This window comes from Porites lutea, chromosome 4, assembly GCF_958299795.1.
Source record: "Porites lutea chromosome 4, jaPorLute2.1, whole genome shotgun sequence".
NCBI classification, from domain to species: Eukaryota; Metazoa; Cnidaria; class Anthozoa; order Scleractinia; family Poritidae; genus Porites; species Porites lutea.
The window spans coordinates 15,541,715-15,559,995 of NC_133204.1; the positions used below are offsets into that span (position 1 = coordinate 15,541,715).

The following is an 18,281-nucleotide window of genomic DNA, read 5'->3' on the forward strand; positions in this document are numbered from 1 at the left end:
TGTTCGTCATAATACAACCAGTCATCTGGTTTTGCGGCTTAGGAGGCATAACTTAGATAAGTAAAAGTAATTAGATTAAGGTACCCGCCCAGTCTATTTTGGGGCATTTTCAACCAACGAATGAAAGATAAATTTGCAACAAGTGGACACCATATCAACACAAAAACAATCTTTTGTGATTTAAAACCTGAAAAAAAGCAGTGGCGTTTTAACTGCTACCCTCCTGCGGTGTCTGTGAAGTTAATAATTAACTTGGTTCTGGAAAGAGATTTTCATTTTTCTCTGTTGGTTTTGGAAATTTTAAATAAAGGAAAGTACCATTCTCCTATGTCTAAGAAAATGCACAAACGTTAGTTTGACCACAAGGTAAGGATGTATAATTCTCGTGTTATGGCCATTTCAATTTTACCAGACTTTGTCAACCTGCAATAAACCAGCATTTGCTTATTTCAACTCACCCAAACTAGCGTTTCTGCCTCTTAACATATTTTAAACGTACGCCAAATTTCTCGGCAAAAGAGCCATTCAGTTTTCTAAAAAATGACATTTCCTGATAGAAGTCCATCATTTGCATTGTTAACAAGACGAAAATTTGTTTTTCTCAACAAGAAATGAAGCAGATTAGCTCTACGATCGTTTACGAAGCTTTATCCGCCATATTGTTTCTATTACCGCTGTCCAGAGGTTTACAGATATCGCAGTAGCTGCTTTTTCTCTCTCTACTGGCCCCTCCCCGGTAGGAAGTTTTTGTTTTGTTTGTTCGTTGCTAGGCGTGGTTGCCTTATACGTCATTCAAGAACCATTCAAGTATCTCAGCATGAGTCATATCCGGTCAAAATCAAAATGGCTCCACTGAAAAAGAAAAAGCGTTTGTCAAAGGCAGAGTGGAAAAAACTTAGAAAGCAAAGAGGAGCGAAATCGGCGGAAGTTAGGGGACTTGGAGAAGGTAGTAAAAATTTTACTCTTCCTGCGAAGTGGAGGCAATTGGTTTTTACAAATGGCGGACGCAAGCGCGTTGAGTTTGAAAGCCCTGGGAAGACCATTTATAAAGCACAAAAAGAGGTTGAGAAAACTCTGGTCAAAAGAAATATGAAGGAATGCCTGGATGACCGCTCATCTACAGAAGAGTCAATTCCGCAAGATGAGTCAAGCGAGTGGGAATGTGAGCCGGCTGATGACGAAAAAGGAGTGCAGAAGCTCAGCAAAACTCTCACATCTGATGACACCGAAACAAATAGCCTTGAGCGGAGATGTTTCGTGTGCGAGTCCACACAACTGATGGATTTAGTTCACCAAGTGAACAAGACATCACAATGCTCTACAAAAGACTGCAATGGTAAGCGACTATATTCTGCGAACTAAATTTGTTTGTTTCGGCTTTTACTTTTTATTTTATTTTTCACTCATGGCTAACAGCATAGAAACCACATTGTTCTCCTGGTTTCGTAATAAATTATTTTCTTCTCGTGGTATGTGTTTGATAAGTGAAATGGAAATGAACAAGTAGGTATAAAATAAAACGTATTAGACTTACAGTTATTCTCTTGATCAGCAACGTCTCACAACTTACTTGTCACATCAATGACCAGTGATCTGTGTGTTTTGACAATAAGTGCTATTACTTTCAATTGTGAAAGCCCACTTAAATTCCTTTTTCTTTTCAACATATATTCTGAAGAGACCAGCTTACATCAGTTGATATCTCTGTTAATTTTTTATCCTCATGGCAGGTATATTGGTGGTTACAAAAGTAGAACCAACAGGACTTGGAGGGTCACTGAATGTCACATTTTTATGCAATGGATGTCGGCTTCCAGCGGTAAACTTCAATGGGTCTGCACTTGTGGAAGGCTCAAGAAGAACTGTTGTGGGGCTTGCACTGGCTGTGGCTTTTTTTATCACTGGGCATGGTTATGCAAAATTTTCACGAGTCTTGAGGCAGTGCCTAGGGATTACTTGTATTTCCAAAAATCCCTACTTTGAGGTCATAAAACTTGTTTATCCGCATGTGACAGACATTTTAAATGGCATGTGTGAAGAAGAGAAAAACAACATGAGGGCATTAAGGAATGATCAACTGGGCAGCTGGGAAAAGGCAGTGGTGACTTCCGACGGAGTGTGGCACACACGTGGACATTTCAGCAAAAATGGGTCATTCATTATCAAAAATTATTTGACTGGTGGATTGTTGTGGTTTTGTCACAAGTGTATGCGAGGCAAAGACAATATCATTGAAGAAGATTTATTTGAGGGTACCTCAAAATCTATGGAAGGAATCCTTGCAGAGGAATGCTATAAGCAGGCAGCAGATGAAGGCTGCAAAGTGGAAGTTGTCTGGCAAGATGGTGACTCAAGTGCAGCCAAGGCAATTGCTCAGCATCATCCCAATGGAAAAGTTTTTCGGTGTGGAGGACACGTAGGCAGGGCCCATATCAACCAATTAAAAGAAGCTGCCAAAAAAAAAGAATTCTCCACAGATATCAAAAGGAAATATGAGGCACAGTTTCCCTTAGTGAGAACTCTAAAATGCAAATGTGAGAGACATAAAGCTGGTTGTGGGTGTCTTAGTGACAGTTTTCTTACAACTGCTCGTATTAATCATTTCTGTTGTCTACAGCAATGCGATACTCCAGAGGAGTATGCAAGACGGTTGAGAGCATTAGGAGAATATCACTGCCGTGATATCCATGAGTGGGGGAATGGAGATACTTGTGGCTTTCATGACAATACGGTCTGTTCATGCAAAAACTGTGAAGAGGATGAAGACATTGAATGTGAAGGGCAGCCATATAAAACCAAAGTAAAACTTACTTGTGAGTATCACCGCATGGCTTACCGTCTGGAATGTGAGCACAGAGCAGCAGATGCAATGAGTGTTATTCACCCTACCATGGGCAGGGGACACTCAAACCTTTGTGAAGCGCACTTCACTGTACTGCCTGACTTTAGAACTAAAGATCAGAACCTTTGCAGGTAAGATGCACATAGATTTTTTCTAGAAATTCGTAAAATGAAAATTGCTGTATTTCCTAGCATTAAGTCCCAGTGACTTCTCATTAACTGTTGAATTCTCCTTGCAATCTGATGTATATGTTGTGGTTCAAATTTATCCTTGGTTTAAATTTTATTTTCTTTTGTTTCAAAATCATTATCATACGTTACCATACCCAAAAACAAAAGAAAATAAAATTTAAACCAAGGATGAAATTGAACCACAACATATACATGTGTATTTTGTTGTGAAGTGTGAGAGAATTCGACACTGGACTAAGAGTCAACTTTGGTTTTATTCCACCTAAGCCTTCTTCATTGGAACCTACCACCAATAATTTTAGTTGGAGTAAGTTGGCTTGGATTGGTTTTGATTAGTCATTTATTACTGTCTGGTTATTGGAGAAAGACTTCCCTTATTTCACAATAATAATGGTTCCTGGTTTTCCTTTTTCTCTATATATATGTAATGTAGGTCGCGGTTTTTGTGTCAGTATTCTTACCAGCTGAATGAGACTTCTCTGTTCAGTTGAATCAAATAATGTTTTAAAATGTTTGATGTTGTGTGTACAAAAAGCTCAATACTTTGTTTTCAAACAAGTCCTTGTATTAATTATACCAATACTTTTCTTTAGGCTGCACTATGTGACATCTACAAACTGTGGTTTTTGCCAAGGGAATATGTCTTGGTGTTTCAAAGTCCGTGGCAACAGTTATCACTGGATAATCGACTTATATGAGAGACTGCAACTGCCTGTCATTCCATCAATTGTCCAAGCACTTCAAAAGGAAGTTGAAGACCGCATGATGGAAATAGAAAGAGGGAGGACAGCACATAAAAAGCAGACAAGAATTAGAATGAAAGTAGCTAGAGCTGAAGAGCAGGAAGCAAGAAAAAAATGGGTAAAACGGCAAGCAGTACAGCACACATATGGAGAGGAAACAAGTATGCAAGAGGAAGATGAAAACCCCAGCTTGGTTTCTGCAGCCAGGGAGGCCATTGGTGGTTCAGCAGAAACTAACAATGAAGTAACGTTGATCAGTGGCAAAACCTGCAAGTGTGGCTCCAATCAACATCAACGCACCACACACTCAGCCTGTCCTCTAAACAAAAGAACTAACAAATGATTCAGCTGTAATGAAATCCTTTCTATTATTAGGCAAAACATTCCCACACACACTTACAATGTAAGCACATGCTTCATTTCCAAAAGTCTTGTTGTGGCTGTGTTGAAAATTTGAAGTAATTTTGAACACTTCCACAACAAGACTATTTTTGAGATTTTTTGTTTCTTGTTGTGGGACTTCATGTAAACCTTATTTGGCAATACACTTTTTATCATTGTCTGTTTGTGTCTAGTAAAAGACAGTGAGAGATTACATTATTAATTATTTTAGTAAGTTCTTTTGGAATGAGCATATAAAGTAACTTGCCACAGGGCAATTTTCAAACAGTTATATTCAACTCCCCGAGAACATAAGCAAAATACAAACAAATCTTTACATTTGGTCTCTTTATTACATCTTAAAAAACAGTTTCAAATATGTTGTTGTTTTCTGCTTATCTGGGGTAAAAAAATCAAATTCTTTTTTTAAAAAAATGAAAAATCAAAAAAGTGTGAATTGCAGTCAGTGACAAATAATTCTCCACAAATTTTTGGGCTTATAGATCTATATTTATATAACACTTGCTGAGTAAAATTATATTTTTTATCCAAACATCTCAGCTCTTTAAATAATTATGAAAATCATTCGCATGGAGTACACATGTGGTAGAATATTATCTCCATTTTTGCTTTGTTTATGGCTTTTTTTATAAATATTTGTATCTCTCTGTAAAAATTATACATCTTTTTTATTCAACCATCTTTGATTCAAAAATTGTAATAAAAATTGATATTTTAATCATTATAATCCACGGGAAAGATAATGAAATATGTAAATATGTATCATCATCGGCTTTTGTCAACGGGTTTTCTTTGTTTTGTACTGAGGCCATGTTGCCGCAGCAAGGTCTGCCATTGTCACCTTGTATACCTGGAAGACATACATTATAAATAAGAAGTGGGTTTATCAACCAATATCTACTGTAGAAAGTAAAATTTCAGATGTTTGTAGCATTTAAAAGATATTGTTTGATTAAAAAAAATGGATATGCGAATGGTATCTATTTAGTGCCTAAATTAGTTGATCCACCCAAATATTCTTCTTTTCCTCTCAAAAAGATCTTTGCAGTTATAAATCCAAAGTTGAGAAGAAAAAACAAACAATATTTGATAGTTTTTTAAAAAAGGGAAAATCAATCCTGGATTAACAAGTACAGAAACACTAAACTTACCCTCTTATGTGTGGGGTCTGGCCTATCTACTTCATCCCCGGGTATAGATTCTCTAACGACCCTTTTTAACGCTTCAGGATAAACATATGTAGGCCATTCTCCTGCACCAGCTCCAAGCGTTTTTTTACTTCCATGCTATACAAAAGAGGTGAACAAAATGAATTAGTAAAAATGAAGTTGCTGTTGAACATTTCATCTAACTAAAAATGTTCGTTGCCTTGAATCAATCATTGACACTGCATGGAAGGTTCACACAAGAAAAGTAGCAGTGTATTTGAAGAAATTAGTTACACAACATGGATTACTAGCCGCTAAAGAAAAGTAACATTTTCACACGCACGAGAACCGACAAGTGATAATATTTATGCTTTGTAAGCACTGCCAACGCATTGACTAGTGAAGGACCTCTTCTACTTAATACTGAAGGAATGGCCTTTTCGAAGAGTATAGCGACTTACCCACAAAATACACCAAAGGCGTTTGTAAAGCCGTGCTCGGCTCTCGTCCGGAGAGTGGTTGGCCTTGACTTTCGTAGTTTTCAAGAGCGCTATCAGTCCTTCTGGAATGGTGAGACTGCAATAAAATAAGATAATGTCAATGAAATAAAGAAAAAAGAGAATCAATGAAAAGACGGCAATGAACATACCCTTCTTTTGTAAATTCAGCACGGAACGCTTCAAATGCGGCCTCTTGCTTGACGAGAAGAATGCCTCTATTTGCCGCCATCTTGATTTCCAGATCGATGTCCAGCAAATCTTTTTCGGTGAAACCGCTGGATAATATTGCGCGCACAGCATGAACACCTAGTAACCAGCCCAGATCCTTCCTCGGTCATAGGGGCTGACTTCCGGTTTAAATGCAAAACTTTGCAACCTTCTGGAGCATTAACTCTTCTCTGTATTCAAAAAAAACCTTTTTTTTTTGAATATTAGATGAGATAAACTACAATTGGGCTTAAAATAAATAAGATCTGAAAACATGAAAATTTGCCTGGGAGGGTACCTTAAGATAAGGCTAAATGCCATATGTTTCCGCTAAGATAAGATAAGACATCAACACGGAATGAGTCAAAGAGGAGCAAATTCGGTCTGAGCCGGGATGTTTATTTTTCCTTTGAGTTTTGTTTTTTGTTTGTTTGTCTGTTTTTTGTTTAACAAAAGGTAATGTGGCTAAGCTACGCACACATAATGGTGGCGAATAACCGAACTCTGCTGAAAACCAAATGGCGAGCCATGTAGCAGGAATTGAGTGACATAAATGCCTGGTAAAAGAATATCAAAGTGCATTGAGGACACACCCAAATAAGGGTGGTCGAATAGGATTGCACACTCATAATAGTCACCAGGACACAAAGTATGGATAAGGCCAACGCCAGCAAATACAATCTGTTATGCACGAAAGGCAAACAACAGTTCTGTAGAACTGTAAGAACAATGAGTGCAGCCAAAATAGAATGCGCCCAATTAAATAAAGGCGGCAAGTCAGTAACATAAATGGCTGTCACTAAAACAAGGGCATGGCGAGGCAAGTACGTACGTAAACTTTAAAAGGCTCGACTGGGAAATGAAATGAAACGCTAAAAACTCAACAAGAGGAAATTGTGCTGAACAGGCTCAAGGACCTTAGGATTGCTCCCCTAAGACTACGATGGTATTTTTCCTGACCGAAGGAATTGAGATGCACACCATCACGTGAGTAAAAGTTCTGAGTCGGGTGCCAAAACCCCCTATGGCCCCAAAAGATAGCATAAGGTATAAGCTGTAAAACTACCCGAAGGTATTTCGTTAACAGCTTGGCCTTACGATTAAAGACCACTGCGCCCTGGCGCATGACGGTCTGGCACACGCAGACAACCTTAACACCATAGGTGTCATGCAAGAGCCTAACAAAATCTTCAACAGCTGAGCCAACATGCAAAGGGTCAGAGTCTGTTAAATCATTGGAACCCAACTGCATTATAACTACAGGGTTCGCAAATACGCCAAATTTGGCGTATTTTACGCCAAAATTGTTCAGATGACTCCACAGAGGTTACGGAGGGAGTCACTTCGACTTCAGAAATTTTCGGTAACAAACAGGGAGCCACTTCGACTCCAGAAATTTTCGGTAACAAACACAGATTTGTCCCTACCTTTTGTGCAACAAATGCAATTTACGTTAATTGTAAACGTTGTAAACCTTAATTGAATCATCAAAATTATAGAATGATACTGCACGACAAAACAGGAAGAGGGTAAATTACGATCGAAAGTTTACTCGATGACCGCCATCATGGATTTGAGCTTTCTAGGTCAGTGGACCCCCACAGCTACACCGTGTATCCATCACGATAGTTATTCATGCCAGGACCACGTGCTGTTAAGTCTGAAAATGGCTTTTTTCGTTGTGATACTTGACTCCAAATTTTCCAAAATGACTCCAAAATTTGTGAAGCGGAAGTCGCAGTGACTCCACTCATCAATAAAATTTGCAATCCCTGAACTATCTCCGGTCGAAAGGACTCGATAACATTCAAGTCAAGATGTAGCGTTTTGGAAACCGTACGGTCACCGACTCCGTGCCATTTTATAAAGGCACGGTGAGATAACTTGAAATCAACGCTAAAATGGTAAGAATCACAGGACAAGAAAAGGCGCAAACGGCGAATAAAAGAATCGCCCAGAACTAAAACACTGGGCTCCGCCATTGTATAACAGAAAAGATAAAAGGAAAAGAGGGTGCTTACCTAGAAAATGCTGAAAATTGGTTCAAACCAGCGATGTGAACAACGTGATGGTGAGCGATCGAAAGGGAACGAGCACATGGAAAAGCGCCCCTAAGAATGATATAGTCCGGAACGCCCTAAATTCTGATTGGCTGGAAAAAAGATAGGCTTGGAACCTGCCGCCTTGGCCTGCAAACCATCATCGAGGGCCTCCCAGGGGGGGGGGGGGGATACATGTTCCCTTGTTCCCTGGAAAAAATTGGAGTTTTTCCCTTGTTCCCCAAAAATAAATTAAGATGTTCCCTGAAATTCACTTTCATCAAGTTCCCCTGTTCCCAGAAATTCTGTTGCATGTTCCCTTGATCCCCAGAAATATTAATTAATGTTCCCCAGAATTTCAATCATATTTCATTTTTCGATGGCCAGTATTTTCGTAAGTTTTACCTCGTTAGTCATAGTTGAGATAATCCTCAGCAAAACGCCTCTTTCGTCTCCTTGATGAATGTCGCATCACCTCTGGTTCATCAGCAGAAATTTCTGTCGCCTCTGTAAGAGTGAGGACATCACTTGTCTGTTGAATTTCAACCTGAAGTAGGATCAGCTCTTCCTCAAGTTCCAAAACATCTTGATTATGTTTGTAGGTCGTCAAGATACAAATAATGCTATCTACCTCAATGTATTTCTCTGAATTTTCCGAAAAGCATATTAGGTTAAAAGGATCTTGAACAAAAATTTTGGCCAACACTTTTTTTATGCCAACTTTAACATTCTCCCGTAGGCAGGCGAGAACCAAGGTGTTTTCAGGGCACCCTTTGTCATGCTTAACACAGACTATCTGATTAGACGTGTACAGATACTCTGTCACTTCTTTCTGTGGCATTTGTTGCACTGAATGGTGGTCTCCTAATTTGGTTAAATCAAGTGGCTGGACATCTGGTGGGCCCACCGCATATAGATTAATCGGGAGAGTTCCTGGGTTGTCTTTGGTCGTCATATTGTGCACCGTTTTTTGGGGAACACTCTGACCGTGGACGGCTCTCCAATTCCTCATCTCGCGAACTTGTTGACTAGTTAGCTTGTTTGTCTTTGGGGGACGTAATTTTGGAAGGTCAGAGTAGCTTGCAGATACAAAGGTGTGTGGGTAGTATGAACTAGAGCTAGTAAAGTATGAATATGGTGTAGAGCACTGTCTTTTTAAGCGTTCTTTGATCGCTCTACTGAACCTGTAGTCAAATTCATGTATGTTTCAGAAGTGTTATTGTCGCTACGTTTGACGGTTGCTTGGTAGATAACTGATGATTGAAGGCAATTTCCGTTAAGAGGACATGTGTTCTTTTGTCGGCAGTTGCATGAAAATATCCGAGTCCCAGATGGGATTTGAACCCACGACCCTCCGTGATCTAGGGTCGTGGGTTCAAATCCCATCTGGGACTCGGATTTTTTTTTCCGAGTCCTCCTCAAATTAATATCATGTTGTTGTTGTTTCATCTTTAATATACTCACTTTGGAGGTTGGTTGGCCGCATCTTTGATATGCTTTAAGGTGACAGCGCGATGCTGTTAGTGAGTTCTTCACTTCTTGTGTGCCTATCATTACCTGGCTGTGTAGCCGCGTGATGCGGTTCCAGTCGAGACCCACAAATTGGCCCTTGCTCACCATAGAGTCTCCAGTAGCTCAAGTGGTTAGAGCATCCGACTAGATCACGGAGGGTCGTGGGTTCAAATCCCATCTGGGACTCGGATTTTTTTTTCCGAGTCCTCCTCAAATTAATATCATGAATTCATACATAAGAAGAGATATTAAAGTATCGTGTGAAAGTGATTTGAAGCCAGGTATTTTAGTTTCTAGTTTGGAGAAAAATATGTCTCTGATCTGAGAATAAGCCTTACAATCTAGTAAGAAATGATTTTCATCTTCGATTTTGTTACTTGTACAAAAGTGACATAACCTTTCATTGCGAGGAATGTTTTCGTATCTACCTGTTTCAATTCTAAGTTGATGACTACTTATTCTAAATCTAACTAATGCTTTTCTCGAAGGGTTTTTCTTGTTAAAACTAGGTACGGCGAGGGGCTATAGTCGTCTTTGATTGTACAATAAAAACTGAGTTTTTGTGATTGTTGAAGGGTCTGATTCCAGTAAGAGACGTATTTATTTCTCATTATGCCGATATACCTATTAACTATTGAGTCACTCAATGAATTACAGGAAAAGTCGTAGTTTAGGTCATAGTAGTCAACCATTTTCATGAGATGAGAGTAAAAGCTAGTTTTTCCGTTATGATGAAGGTCAATTGAAATTTGTAAGGCCTGTTTAACTATGGAATCTTCATCTTTACCTCTCAGATAGTCTAAGTAATTTAGAATCTTTTTATTTATATCAATGATAATGGGAAATTTACCGAGTTCAGCTCTACAGGCAATGTTGGACGCCTTGTTATGTACTTGTAAATAACGTTTACAGAATTGCAAATGGGTTTTTTCAATTGCAGAGCTGTCCCAGGACTTAAAATCTGATTTAACAAAAGCACCCCAAACTTCACTGTTGTAGGTTAGAATTGGTGAAATCATAGAGTCAAAAATTTTACACGCAAGTGAGGGCTTAAGACTATTCAAATCCGTGTGCCGCCTGAGGCTGAAGAGCGCGTGAAGAGCGCGTGAAGAGCTTTTTGTCGGAGATGTTCAAGCGAAAGTGTAAAATTTCCGGAAGATCTAATGCGAGTTCCTAAGTAAGTATAGTTTTGGACAACGTCGATTACTGCATTGCCTATGCGGAAGTTATGTTCACATTTTCGTGTGCATCGTTGAAAATTAAGAGTCGCACTCGGCTATCGCCTCGTGCAACTCTTACGCATCTTTCGTGCTCTCCAAACTTCCCGCGTGCATCCATAACTCGATATACGCACAGCTAAAAGCATGAGCAAATTCTTTTATAACATAGCTGACAAAAATGCTTGCTTTTTGATTAACTGCAAAATTCTCGTAACGCGCGACACAATAACGAACGGTTCTATTGGCTGATTACGAACACGCCACAATCGTCAAGTTTGAATGAAAATATTCTTTACGTAAAAGTGAGAAAGAAAATTTGCTTCTTTATTCGTTAACGATCAATGGAAACTAAGCAGAAACAAAGGTAAAAGAGTCTTAAAGTTCACCTAAAGTTAAAATACTAACTTGTTCGTAAGAAGTCGTGGAGTATGGTTTGGATTTGCTGAAAAGATGTTTACGTTTTGCTCGGCGAAATCCAGAAAACATGTTTTTTAGCGAAGACGACTGTCATCCTTCTTTAAACTTATATTCATTTACGAACATTGGCTGGTCATTAGGGCTTCTTGAGAAGACCTGGCAGCAGTTGTTTTTGTGAGTAATAAATTTATGTCTTCTTGTGTAATTTGTGTTGTTATTGCGAGATAAATCTTCCTGCTTGAGTCGGATTGTACGGAGATAACAAAGTGCATAACAAATTTAAAAACAACAATAAAAACGGAGATTTTGCCTTTAAATGTTGTTGATGACCAGTTGGTGTCTGTTCTGTTCCCCGTGAATGTCTTTCAGCCAAAATTTGCTGCAGCTCGTCTTCGACAAATTTGCGAAATGCTCAACTTGCGAGTTCTTTTTAATTCGGCTTTATTTTTGCCGCTTGTTGGATCGGGACCTAAAAGGTCAATGCCGATAGAAAAATTGGGCAGTTCTTCGCTGGTTTCTTCCATATTTTAAAGAGAAGGAAAAGTGCACTGCAGCTCAAAAGACGACAACTTTGCAGCCAGGTAAAAAAGAAAAATGCTCACGTCATCTTATTTACGCACGGGCGTGCGTAAATAAAGATTTTGTTCATAGCGGCTCAATAGGACTTATATGGGGCAAGCACGCGCGCTATGTTATAAATCATTATTTTGGTTTTCTTAGGATTTTTTCTAAGCATCCATGAGTTGCAATATGACGATAGTACGTTAAGGCAGTTTTGTAGACCAAGTTTGGATCGCGATAATATTATCAAGTCATCTGCGTAAAGGAGAGAATTGAGTCTGGTGCCCTTTGGTAACACGAAGGGGTCTGATAAAACATTGTCAAATGAGAACGCTAGATCGTTAAGGTATAAGTTAAAGAGCAGAGGGCTTAAAATGCAGCCTTGCCGCACTCCTCTTGCGTATTGAAAAGATGGCGTTTTGTTATTTCCAATCCTGACAGAGCAGGTAGAGTTCGAGTATAGACTCTTAATTAGACTATAAAACTTTCCTTGGACATTGATCTTAGATAACTTATAGAAAAGCCCATCATGCCAAACCGAATCAAAGGCTTTCCTAAAGTCAACAAAACACGCATATATTCTCTCCTTGTGACAATGGACATATTTGTCTATTAATGTTCGAAGTGTGAGGACATGATCTGCTGTTCTATCATTTGCTAGAAAACCAAATTGAGACTTGTGAAGTATATTATTTAAGTCAACGTGCTTTAGAAGTCTCTGATTGAGAATTGAACAAAATAGTTTTCCAATACAACTGGAAATACAAATTCCACAGTAGTTTGATGGATCGCTTTTAGTACCACATTTAAAAATTGGTGTTATGAGGCCATCACACCACATTTGGGGCATAGTTCCTAAGTCGAGGCCCGTGTTAAATAGTTTTAGATTAACAGGCATTAATTCGTTTAGGCTAGATTTGATCATTTCGTTTTTGATTTTGTCTGAAAAAGAAGATTTGTTGTTTTTGAGTTTTCCAGCTGCAGTGCGAATTTCACTTTCAGTGATGAGGTAATCCAAGGAGTGAGATCGTGTCGTAATATCCTTTGAAGTCTGCAACTCATCTATAATTGCCTCCCGCTGTTCATTAAGGGGTTCATTCGAGTGCAAAGATTGAAAGTGGGACATCCATTTTTCTTCAGAAATTGGAGGGGTGTAGGTTTCCTTCATAGTGTCGTCCATTGACTTCAAACAGTTCCAAAAGCTCTTATTGTTCGAATTTTCGACCTTATTTTCAAGTTCACAGATCTTATTGCTATAGTATTCGTTTCTCTTATGTTTCAAAAGGTTTTTATATTGTTTTTAGAGCGACTTCGCGTAACTATCAACTACAAGTGGAAATAGTCAAAAAATGACCTCCCCTCAAACTCAGCCAGAATGAAGCCCTGTGGGCCCTAGTTACAAAATCGTTGGTTTAAGTTCTATCGGTATTTTTTTAACGAATTTTTTCTTCCCGAGGACTAAAATGGGCTAAAATTATGCAAAAATTAGAGCCAGTTTCAGTGGCTCGTATATTTAAAAATAAAGATTGTCATTAAAATATAACTGCCTGTCATATCTTTACTTCATTTCCTCTATAACTAGAACTAATAAGATCGCGATTTAGTCGATAACAGATTTTTTTAACAAATTTTCAAAGTTGTTGACTCAAAATCGCTTTTCAAACGGTCAAAATTTAGCACATTTTCAAGAGCAAAAAAGGCGTATTGGTACATGGCTTTAACCAACAAGTCTTGCCTAGTCTGAAAGAGCATTCTTTTTTCTTCAAATTGGCGAAATAAAATTTTTGGGTAAATGAAATCACGAGCTTTGACAAAGCAGGGTAAAATGTAAATATTACAATTAAAAATATGACCTCTGACCCGAATCCAAGCAACTGCGAATTACGGTAGGCGGCAAACCTTTTGGCCATTTGGTTATTTTAAACCTTTTTAAAACAATATTGATCCGAAATATGTATAGATGAGAGATATGTTAAAGTATTAAGTGTTAAAAGCCCATGATGTGGTTTAAATTCCAATAACACGCAAAACATATGTTCGTTGCATGACCGATAAAATCAGCGAAGTGAGCGAATCAATGCATGCCTAAACAATATTTAATCCGATCTTACCCTCCTAAGACTGATACGTTCCAGTATCAGATTAAATAAAGCTTCACAGAAGATTCCTTGGAATGACTTCAGAGGGAAAGATTGAAGAATTTGAAACTATAGCTCGAGCGCATTGCACTTCAACTTGTCGTGACTGGACAATTGCAAAACAAAACAACTGTCAAACTACCATAGGCCAACCAGTTTCCAGTGTATTATGCAAATAAGGACGGAGGTCACGTCATTCCACACGGAGAAGTTATTTCATGCTGTGCACAATTATGAAATAAAGCAAGCGAGCGATTGTTCCCTTTAACCAATAAAAAATAAAGATAGTTTTCTTCCTGGTTTCTGAAGGAATGAAATTTTCCTGAGTTCTGGTCAACTGATAGACACAGGGTTTGTTAGCAACAAATACTTATAGCGCGATTTTTTACACCAAAGACCTACTCAAGAGAGCCTACTTTGTCAGTTTCTAACTATTGTTATTACATGGTACACACACGTGGTACATGACTGGATCAATTCGCCAATAAGGGCAATGTATGGTGCCTTGCGACGAACAGTTAGTTGTTCCATACCGAAATATTGGCAAATACTTTGTAACATGTTGACACTGAACTTGTTTAGCGAACTTGTGTGATACATTTCGCATAGGTCAAAATTGTCGTAGGTGATGGGGTGTTGGAGTTGAACCTCTCGAAGGATTTGTTCTCGAGTATTCCAGTACTGCTGCTGCTCGGCAGCAGCGTCATGATCTCTTCTCTCATCCTCGGTAGATTGATTGCGCAGTTTGCCTGCTTGTCGAGAGAAGTACGACTGAACTTGCTGCGCAGTTAGAAATTCACTACGGGTGAAAAGCCGTTCACCCTCAGCCGTTCTGGTGTAACGCATGTCGTGAGCTACGGAAGCTGGATCCTGTTTGTAACCTGTTTTCTGACCGATTTTAAACTTTTCGTCAAGATACCCCATTTGTGATTCGCTGAGTCGTCCAGATTTTTTCGTTTGCTTTAACGCCCACCCTTTAACAATTTGACTGGTATTTACTACGCTTTCTGAAACAGAAGCTTCAGCACAATGGCTTGTCACGTCTTTGCTTGTTCCTTCTGTTAGCTTGGCGCGGTACAATTTCCTCGCCTGGTCAAGAAGGGTGACTCTTTCTACTCGCATTTCACACTTTCCAAAAGACAGATGCTTTTCAAGGGCTGAAAAACTCTGATAACTTTTAACACATCCTTCCTTAGGACATTGGAAAAGACCTGGATCAAATTCTGCCTCCTCTGGCCCTTTAGCAAAGTTTTGATTTTTAGAAGACTCAAGAGGTAACGCTGGACATCCTTCTTTACCAACATCCAAGAAGTCGCCGGCTGAAAATTTCTCTTGAAAATTACCACAGAAGCTGTTTGTAGCTGAAACCAATTGTGACAAATGGTTCACACTTACGTCTTTATCTTACTTTGTTACGCTCTGATTATGTTGTTGTCCTAAGTGTCTTGTGGGATGCGTACGATAATGTATCCGAAAAAGTCTGCGCATACTGTGAAATTATAAAACAGCTATGTTGATGGTAAGAGTTAAAATATATCTGTCCTCGCGTTATTGTACGGAAAGTTTTTGCCACACGAGAGAATGCAAGTGAGAACAAAAAAAGGTATTTTAATGTGTTCGCGTGTATAAAAAACATATTTATAACAACCTGTTGGTAGCTGTTTTTCGATGATTTTTCCACAGCCGACGTTGTAGGATCGCCATACTCGCATTGACGCACCAGTATACTGTAGGTTGTTGATCAAGCTGATGCCATCCAATTTTATGGGGCTGTCCTTGATACCTAATGAATCGACAAGTGTCACTCTTAACCCAGGTACTCCTTTAGCTGATAGCATCGCGGTTTCAAGGTCCTTTGGAGTTTGAACATCGTGTCCCTCATTAACAAATCTACGAACATGAGCTTTGATGGTGGCTGCTTTGCGATCGCACGGGCCTTTGCCACCTTGAGGATCACTAAAGTCCACTCTAGAAACAGCGATTCCAGTGACATCACCCATAGAGCGGCATGCAGCAAGCATGGTAGCATTATGGTAACATCCCGCGTTATCCTGCCTAAAAAATGCTGTAGAAATTTCAGGATTCTCCGTTTTTAGTGTGTGCAGTATGTGTTCCATGATGCGGATAACTACCGAGCTGTCTTGGATACAGTTTTTAACAATGTGGACGAAAGACTGATTCTGAAGTTTTCCATTAAGTCTTCTTGCCACCACGCTTATGTGCCATGAGATGCCTCTCTTGGCAAACCAGTCAGCCTGAGATTCGCGGTATTTTTGTGGCAAAAATTTCATGGCCCAGTCTTGGGTGACCATTACAGACGAATTGTCTAGTTGTTCAAGTGCGTCTACTCTGGCCATGTCCTGAATTTTGCTTCTCAGCTGATGGGCCTTCCAAGACAGAATATTTTGGACTGCTTCATCGGCCACATGGCGTAAGTCATCTAACTCTGCAGTCGGAAATCCCAGATCCTCTCTTTCTAAGTATTCTTGAATGGCAGACACTAAGGCTGTTAGTTCTCCACATTAGGGGCACGTCCTATCATGATCGTGATCGCAAGGGCTGCTGAACAAGGGTTCCTTGTCATCGCTTAGAGCGTATACGCTACAGTGGTCAGCCACGGGCGAAGAGGGAGATACGTGCACCCATGTAACAAAATTGTAGTAAAAGCAATAAGCGATATAATTTTAAACGACAAAGGTAGAATACTGCAAAAGTATGCTTCATGACAAAAAAGTCAAAACTGACAGCAACGGTAAATTGTCATGCGGACTGAATACATCCAATTACCGTATTTATTCGATTAACCGCCCTGGGCGCTAATTAAATTTTTGAACCTTGAGAGTGGGCGCTTATTCGAGGCTGGGCGCTTATTAAATTTTCACCATTTTCAGCCAGTGAAGTATGTTTATTTTGCAACAAAACAATAAATGCTAATAACAAAACGCGAACAAGTAACAAAGCAAGGTTTCTGTAAAATACTCTGAAGAAAACTGCGTCCTCGCGCAAGTCTCTTATTAGTATTTATTCACTCGAGTGGGTGGGGTGGGGGTGAGCACTTATTTGAGTTTGATTGGGAGGAGGAGGGGATGGGCGCTTATTCGAGGGTGGGCGCTTATTCGAGGTTGGGCGCTTATTCGAATAAATACGGTAGGTCTATTTTTACTATTATACTGTTCTATCGCACCGAATTTTAAAAGGAACATTACATCGAAATTGACGTTCTTGTTGTTTTGTTCCATTATGAGACTAGCCTCGAATACCTTGTAATCTGACTATATATATTGCTTTGCACTCTTTACACAACTTCTCCACAGCTCAGAAACATCTGTCTTCAATACCCCGTATTCCTCTAGTCGCTTCACCACATGACATAGGTCGTCGCAAGCTTTGCCTCTTTCTGCGGCAATATAGTCGATTCCTTGCAACGACTTTCTTACGGTGGCGCTACAGGCTGCGAGGATAGCCAACATTGTTGTACGTCCAAATGGTTTGAACCCGAATTCGTCGCAGTATTTAGTGTATTGCTTAACAATACGTTCTGGAATCATACTTCGAATTACGTTTGGTGTCTCCAGTACTTCGCCAGTTGAAAGCTTTGTGTACTTTTGCCCAAATGGAAGATCTTGTATGATGTGCGGACTTGTTATAAACGTCAAAAAATGATCAAGCTGGGTGGCCTCTACTCTCATTCGGGGACTATACCTTGATGGAAGTGGATTCCCTCGACCATAAACATGTTTGTGCAGTCGCGCAGTTTTCACTCGGTACTCAGTGATACCAGGTAGATATCTCTGAAGCCGTTCGATGGGGACTAGATCAGCCATTATGGACAAGACTTGTCTTCTAGTATCCCAGGTGGATGCATTTTTGTATGTTTCTGCCAAGGCTTCAAGATATTTGCGGTCGGCACTACCTTCATATCCAAGCTCTTTGTCGACAAGCATTGAAGACTGAAGTGCATCCCATAAATGAGCCGCATCACCAGGCGTGATAACATCTAAAGCCGCTACAATAACGTTTTTAGCCTTTTTCACGTGGTTGCTATGCGTGCGCGCACCTGCCTCGGCCCATCTCTTCCTTGGTCGAGTTAATTTTTGGACGTTACAAGTTTCAAGAAATCTGTTAAGGTGCCCTCTTCGTATATACTCGTTACTAGGCTCTCCCGTCACCGCGGTCGATGATTCCTCGTCACTGCTACTGACACTAGCGAGCTTAAGATCCGACGACGGCGAGATTCTACGACGGCAGACTTGGTCGAGAGGGCTTGGGGTGAGGTCGCCGTCGCAATGGCGCGAAAAATAGCATTAAGAAAGCTCGCACGACGGCGGGTTGTTGTAGCGCCTTTTCCTGTTGAAATTTAC

At 39.7% G+C, this 18,281-nt stretch overlaps 3 protein-coding genes and 1 long non-coding RNA gene across 4 annotated transcripts; 1 reads left to right on the plus strand and 3 right to left on the minus strand.

The window, feature by feature from the left end:
- Positions 1–802: 802 nt before the first annotated feature.
- On the plus strand, positions 803–5,150 carry LOC140932651 (uncharacterized). Its single transcript, XM_073382172.1, has 3 exons — positions 803–1,336; positions 1,731–2,973; positions 3,627–5,150. Exons 1-3 carry the CDS (start codon positions 844–846, stop codon positions 4,117–4,119), a joined length of 2,229 nt encoding a protein of 742 aa, XP_073238273.1. The 5' UTR covers positions 803–843; the 3' UTR covers positions 4,120–5,150.
- Positions 4,899–5,828, minus strand: LOC140932653 (uncharacterized). Its single transcript, XR_012164976.1, has 3 exons — positions 5,788–5,828; positions 5,330–5,464; positions 4,899–5,028 (listed from the first exon to the last, which is right to left on the minus strand). It is a non-coding gene; the product is annotated as an uncharacterized lncRNA (long non-coding RNA).
- An 8,512-nt stretch (positions 5,829–14,340) lies between these two features.
- LOC140934277 (uncharacterized) lies at positions 14,341–16,211 on the minus strand. Its single transcript, XM_073383932.1, has 2 exons — positions 15,569–16,211; positions 14,341–15,281 (listed from the first exon to the last, which is right to left on the minus strand). The coding sequence occupies exons 1-2, from the start codon at positions 16,209–16,211 to the stop codon at positions 14,341–14,343; spliced, it is 1,584 nt and encodes a 527-aa protein (XP_073240033.1).
- Positions 16,212–17,192: 981 nt separating this feature from the next.
- LOC140933116 (uncharacterized) lies at positions 17,193–17,982 on the minus strand. Its single transcript, XM_073382633.1, has one exon. The coding sequence runs from the start codon at positions 17,862–17,864 to the stop codon at positions 17,193–17,195; it is 672 nt and encodes a 223-aa protein (XP_073238734.1). The 5' UTR covers positions 17,865–17,982.
- Between the last annotated feature and the right edge of the window lie 299 nt (positions 17,983–18,281).

Excerpts from the sequence above, each read along its gene's own strand:
- LOC140933116 (XM_073382633.1), bottom strand. The coding sequence starts at position 17,864 with ATGCTTGTCGACAAAGAGCTTGGATATGAAGGTAGTGCCGACCGCAAA.
- LOC140932651 (XM_073382172.1), top strand. The coding sequence starts at position 844 with ATGGCTCCACTGAAAAAGAAAAAGCGTTTGTCAAAGGCAGAGTGGAAA. Across the intron at positions 1,337-1,730 it reads CTCTACAAAAGACTGCAATG|GTATATTGGTGGTTACAAAA; the intron begins GTAAGCGACTAT and ends TCCTCATGGCAG. Across the intron at positions 2,974-3,626 it reads AAAGATCAGAACCTTTGCAG|GCTGCACTATGTGACATCTA; the intron begins GTAAGATGCACA and ends ACTTTTCTTTAG.
- LOC140934277 (XM_073383932.1), bottom strand. The coding sequence starts at position 16,211 with ATGAAATTTTTGCCACAAAAATACCGCGAATCTCAGGCTGACTGGTTT. Across the intron at positions 15,282-15,568 it reads CGAAAAACAGCTACCAACAG|CTACAAACAGCTTCTGTGGT; the intron begins GTTGTTATAAAT and ends AATTGGTTTCAG.